The sequence below is a fragment of the Asterias amurensis genome, chromosome 5 (genome assembly GCF_032118995.1).
Source record: "Asterias amurensis chromosome 5, ASM3211899v1".
In the NCBI taxonomy this organism is placed as follows: domain Eukaryota; kingdom Metazoa; phylum Echinodermata; class Asteroidea; order Forcipulatida; family Asteriidae; genus Asterias; species Asterias amurensis.
Genome location: NC_092652.1, coordinates 9,614,939 through 9,620,938, shown reverse-complemented (window position 1 = coordinate 9,620,938; position 6,000 = coordinate 9,614,939). Strand labels below are relative to the sequence as shown.

Below are 6,000 nucleotides of genomic sequence, written 5' to 3'. Positions count from 1 at the left end.
AAAAATACAAGAATAAAATGAAAAGTTAAATTTGTTCTTCAAAAAGAGAGAAGAATACTGCGTCGGGTAAAGGATTATCGCAAATTGTGTATTTTGCCATCGTAAACGAAACTCATTATTTAACATTCTATATCCACAAAATTTCTTTGGAACAGTCTCTCTGTGCATATTCACCAGGCAAGTTCTCTGTTGAAAACTCATATGTTTAAAGCTGGTATTTGTTTAATCTGCTTATTTTTAATTGTATCTTTCTCTCTCTTTTCTGTTTATTTTACTGTTCTCTCACACGCTTAGAGGCTTTTCGCATTAGGCGCTTTACAAATGTCTTATTATTATCATTATTAATTACAATCCGTGGCGGTAATCTGCCGTCTCTAAAGTATTTACAAGTCCAGATAGGTAGTCGTCACACCGTCTGATGCTACTTTCCGTTTGGGATACATGTAAGTAAAGGCAGTTTTGGTTTGCTCGTAGGTGTACATCCCGGCTCCTCTCATCCTAAATCCTCGGTTAACACCTTCTCCCGCTTTCTGTGACTCGAGTACGTCCATGTATCGCTGCTTGGTGATGTCATTCCCAAGTTTGTTAAGTCCCTTGCAGCTGATTTTGTTCTTTGTACCAAAGCAGTAGTAAGTTTTGCTACAAAGGGCTACGATTCCATCCCCTTCCCATTCCACCTTAAAGAGTCCCGGAGTTCTCTTATCGTAAGAACGATGTTCAGCAGTATCTTCTCGAGGAAACCATTGGTGTTTCTCCTCCAGGTATTGCTGCTTCATGTCTGGCTTGATGACATCGTCCAGGTTTTCCCCCGAGATGGCGAGATATGCCGAATCCGTGTCCATCTCGCACATCTGGAAGTCGGAGGGGTCGATGAACTTTAGAAGAAAGTCGTAATAGAATTCAAGCATCCGCAATTTCGCGTACTGATAGACGAAAAAGCCAATCTGCAGGGGGAGGTTGAATCGAATTACTTTCTTTGTCATGTCGCATTCATACAACCCGTCTGGTCAGTCTTCTGTATTTCGCGCCAGTCACACTCCCACAGCTCTATCAGCTTGTAACCTTGCTGCCTTATGTACGCAGAGGTATCTTCCGTTTGGCGCCTAAGTTCGTCTCTACTCGCTTGTCTGACTTTATTAAACTCGTTAGGGTTCAAATGACAGGGATGTCCGTGCCAGTAGCAACCCTGGAACTGGAAAATAGTGTTGGTTTCTTTGCAGTAACCATCCACCGGGATCATTCGACCACCTACACGTTTCTCCTTGCTGTTAAATTGGTGTCGAACATGAATACCTTGCGAGAATGCCAGCCAGTCCAACCATTCTGTTGCCATGACACCGAACTTGTGACTTCTCACCGGCTTAAACCCTCGTTCGGCATTCCTCCTGATGAAAGTCCCTATCGGCATATCTTGCATTATTGACCAGAGATACAATGCGTTGGCGTCGAAACCAACGATGTGTTCACACGGTTTAGGCCCTCCTCGAATGGCTGTCTTCCCCTTTTCGTGATAACGGTGGAAGACGATAGACGGTCCTCCCACGATGTTCTCTTTAATTTTGTAGAACAAGTCCTTATTGGCCTCGTCAATGAGGCTGAAGAAGACATCCTTCGGTAGTGTGAGGAACAGATATTGTAGTGAAAGACCCGGGACAGAAATGGCGGACTTGAACATATCCATATTGCGATCTCTGTAAAATGTGAACATCTTCTCCAGGGCTTCCAGGAAGGGGACGACGTCAAGATTGTTATACCATATCAGAAACTCCCGCATGGTGGTCATGCCCTGCTCCTTCCAGACTCGTTGACAGAACTCATACTCCTCCTTAGAAATATTTGACCCCTTCAGCTTACTGTAGAACGCTTGGTGGGGTGGAAGATCTTCAAAGTCAAGCTTTTGCAGGTCGTCTACCCATTCATAGGGGAAAAAACCCTTGGTCGTTTCGCACTCGTACGCCTTCAGGAATTTTGAGTAGCTATAGCCGGGTGCCAAGTAGTTCGTTATGTCTAAGAATTTCAACTTCTCGGTTTTCAGGGCCATGTAGGTGCTGGTGCGTTTGATGATGAACTTCAAAGGGTCAGTCTCTTGTAGAACTGGATAGAGATACCGCTTGATAACGTTGATGTCGTACTTTCCCGAATTGAAACCAAGCACCGGTAACTCTTTGAGGTACTCGTCCAGCTGCTGTTTAACCTTTTTGGTGTGGTTGTACTTTCTGCGCTCTTCCATGTTGTCCTTCAATGCATCCAGCAGCTCGTCTAACTCTTCAAAAACACCTTGAAATTGTTCCATAAGTGAAGTGTACGCAGTTTGACTTATGATATGTAGGTAGTCCACCATACCTGAAACCAGTTGAGCCGGACTACCGTCACTCACGAAGCATTGTGGTGGCTCGTGACCAGGAATATTACTTGCTACACTGACACTCAGGAGATCGTGTTGAGCTTCCCATCTAAGTTTCTTCTCTTTGTCTTCATCGGTCTGTGGTAATTGGTGAAAGTAGGTTTCGAAATCGTATGTTGCTCTGTACGGGTAGTACTTCATATTATCTTCAATCTCCACTCCCAACTCAGACAATTTATCAAAGACCGTTAACGGAAGCTGGTAAGCCCCTCCGCTGAACCGATGTTTGACGTTGACATCACAGGTCGGTTCGTGACGCACTAAATCGGTTGATCGAGTGAAAACCGTGCAACACTTGGAACAGGCGTAGGATTGGCTGTACGTCTCAATTTCGTGGATGTAGGAAAAGTGCCTTCCCCACAAATTCAGGTCCAGTTTGTCGACATAGTCGTGATGGGAACGCCTGATCAATTCTGCTTTAACTCTGTTGTTTTTGATACTTGCCACATTCTCGTCCTGCTTAGTATCAACCTCATGGACGTTGGTCATTTCGTCTTCGTCGCTGTCATCTATCGGTAGCAGCATGTACACGTGTACTCTTACTTCGAAAAGTTCCTCGACTATAGAAAGTTCATCTAAAGTAACTCCGACTATGTGCTTCTGTCCTGTGTGTTGGCGAAATGTTTCAGCCAGTTGACGTGTTGATTTTTCATTTGAGTTCTTGTTTTCCCCTCTGTGCACGGCTAGACATCGAAAGAAGCATAACTTATCGTCATACCTTTCGCCGGTGTTCCCATTTACGACCAAATTCCACAAGCCGTCATTTTCGGCGACGTAGGGTGGTAGTTTCTCAATGGGTGAACCAATCGGAAATTGTCTCAGCTTGTTGACATAGACGGTCATATTCGTTATGGCCGCCACCGTCCATTTCGTATCTGGGCGACGATGAAAACCTATCTTCAAAACGTCCACCTCGCGGACTTTCTCTATCAGCCGACCCATGTCATCTTGAGAGGCAACCGTTGCCGGAGCAGGAAACACCCGCCCGTTGTTCTGACTAGAGTGAAAATAGCGGTGTTCTCCCGTCTCCGAATGGCGAAGTAGGAAACCGAAGGAGATGTTCATCTTTGCCCTGCATTTTAGGCGGTGAAATAGTGTCATAAGCGCCTCATCAACAGTTTCGATGGAGCGTCCGATGAGTCTAAAGTTGTACACATCTTGAATTTGGCGCTGAACACAGTGATGTGTGCGGATGGCTCCCCAGTTCTTACGGAGAGTGACGATAATGGCCTCGGGTTGGAGATTGAAAACATCACCGTCTGTCGACGTAGGATTCACCAAGGGGTCTTCTTGAAGTGGGGGTTGTTGTTGAGGAATGAACTGGTTGACTGTTGGTAAGTTCAGTACCGATGCTGCTGAACCCACATTTCCTCCATGACTTGCCCTGATGTGTCTGTTCACATTATCAGCTCGAGTGAACTGTTTTTGGCACACTGGGCACTCGAGTTTCCTTGACCCGTGTTTAAATTGTTGGTGCTCATCATCTTCCTCTACATTGAGATTATTTTCCTCCCATTCATCCATCATCTCGTCCAAGGGTTTGTAAAATTGTTTCGGCGGTACTGGAGATGATGGGTAATCATCGATGTGATCATTCATCAGGTGGCTCAGCATACGATTAACACTTGGAAAAATTGTCCCGCATGCCGGGCATGCAGCCGTCTTGGTTATCGGTGTGGTCGTATTGCTGTTTCTTGGCGGTGGATTACTGCTTACAAAGAGAGATTGTTCCGGGACCAAATCAGCTGGGGGAGTATGGGTTGGGTTCGGATTATCGGCCACTTCGTTGCAATTCAGGGCAGGATTCTTGGTCAAAGAGAGTGATGGTGCTGGAGAATTAATGGGGTGGTTCTTACGGTGTCGTTTCATACTATCAGAACGGGCGAACATCTTCCCACATACTTGACATGATGCATTAGTCAGAGTCTTCTTGTGCATCCTTCGGTGTCGACTGAGGTTTGTTAGGTGACGGAATGACTCTCCACACGTGGAACATTTAAACCGTTCTTGGACTCGTCTGCTAGTAGCCGGATCATCTGTCTTGTTTCGTATTCCTTTCTCATTCGGGTCTTGTGGTATGTCAACATCCTTTACAAATAGGGAAACGAAAAAGAAGAAGAAAAAAAAAAGAGAGATAGTGATTGTGTTTGTAAAAATGCTTTCATGTTGGTACAAATTTAGCCACGCACACGCCCACCCCACAGTCCAAAACAAGTTTTTAAATGTTTGGACTACTCCGGGTCAAAATATCACTGTCCGGAGACTTAAATTTAACAAAGACGGAATTTCGTGTGCTTTATTTTTTTTACAGTTGTTTTGATGGTATTAACTTCTTAGGAAATTAAATATCCTAAAAGACAAACTGTCGTAGTAGTAGTGCTCTTACCATTATAGTACTATCAATATCTTCTCGACTTCGTTCAGGGGATAGACCTCCAGTCAACGATAGAGAGGTATCTGGATTCGTGGTGCTGGTAGAACCCAACTATTGGTACGCCGGCCTTCATGTGAAATCTGTTGAAGTAGATGGTACAATCCGATTAATTATGGTACAGTGTTCGGATGTGCACTGTTCAAAATTAGCTTAGAGAGCGCGATGTGACACCAACCAGCTCTGATGCACAATGATCCACAAGGATCGTAAATCCCCGTTTTATATAAACACCACTTTGGAACTACTTTAAAGTTATTGGTTTTGGTTTACTTTTGGGCCGCAATAAATATGACTCCGCCAGTCAGTGATCTGGGACTATTTTCGACAGATTTCCGGTGGCTCTAATTAAACTAACCAAACCCTCCTTATTGTGTGTATAGCATGGAGGACAAGGAACAACCGTATCAAATACACCTTATAATACTGTCAACAGTCATCCAATAAATCCCTTCATGTAGGCCTATCTATTATTATGAGTAGGGATGGCCTTAGCTTTCGATACAAATCGAACCTTCTTCAGAGGCATGCTTTATGTATACAACAACAGCAACAACAACAACAGCAACAACAACAACAGCAACAACAACAGCAACAACAACATCATAGTCCTGCTCTGGGTTTGATCCGTTTGTTTATTTTTTTTTCATTTTTTTTTTCTGAGGAATTGCCACTTCTACATCACGGACTGTGGTTGCTAAATATCGCACACAAACATAACACTATATTTATATTATTTCACTTTAGAAGTCGTACGAAGCGTTATTTAAATCAAACTGTCCGGTTTTGTATGTATCACACATTTCCAAGCTTCTGAAATATTTATACGACACTATAACTATTAGCCATTTCGTCAATATGAAAAGTGAGTGAACAAGTTGACTTATTCAACTTGCTTTAAGTTTGACAAGGGTCTAAATAAGTGTCACTGGTTATTGTTTAATGCTCTCTTGAATACCAACTGTCTATTGGGAACGTTCTTTATAGCAAAAAAAAAACGCCTTATATATAGTTTGACAGTGCGTGTCTTCTAGGAGAAAGTGTGGCGGCTGGTTTTATGTTTAATTTTCGCGTGAATCAATCACCATAATCCATTATTTGATATTTGTATTGTTGATGTGGTCCATGCCTTACAACAACCAATGTTCAATACTTGGAAAAATTA

At 43.4% G+C, this 6,000-nt stretch overlaps 1 protein-coding gene across 1 annotated transcript in view; it reads right to left on the bottom strand.

Moving 5' to 3' along the window:
- Positions 1-335: 335 nt before the first annotated feature.
- The window catches only part of LOC139937257 (uncharacterized), a 171,291-nt gene continuing 165,626 nt past the window's right edge, over positions 336-6,000 (bottom strand). Inside the window, 2 exon segments of the mRNA XM_071932353.1 lie at positions 336-998; positions 1,001-4,492. Of these exon segments, the coding sequence (XP_071788454.1) occupies positions 384-998; positions 1,001-4,492 (4,107 nt within the window). The 3' untranslated portion in view covers positions 336-383.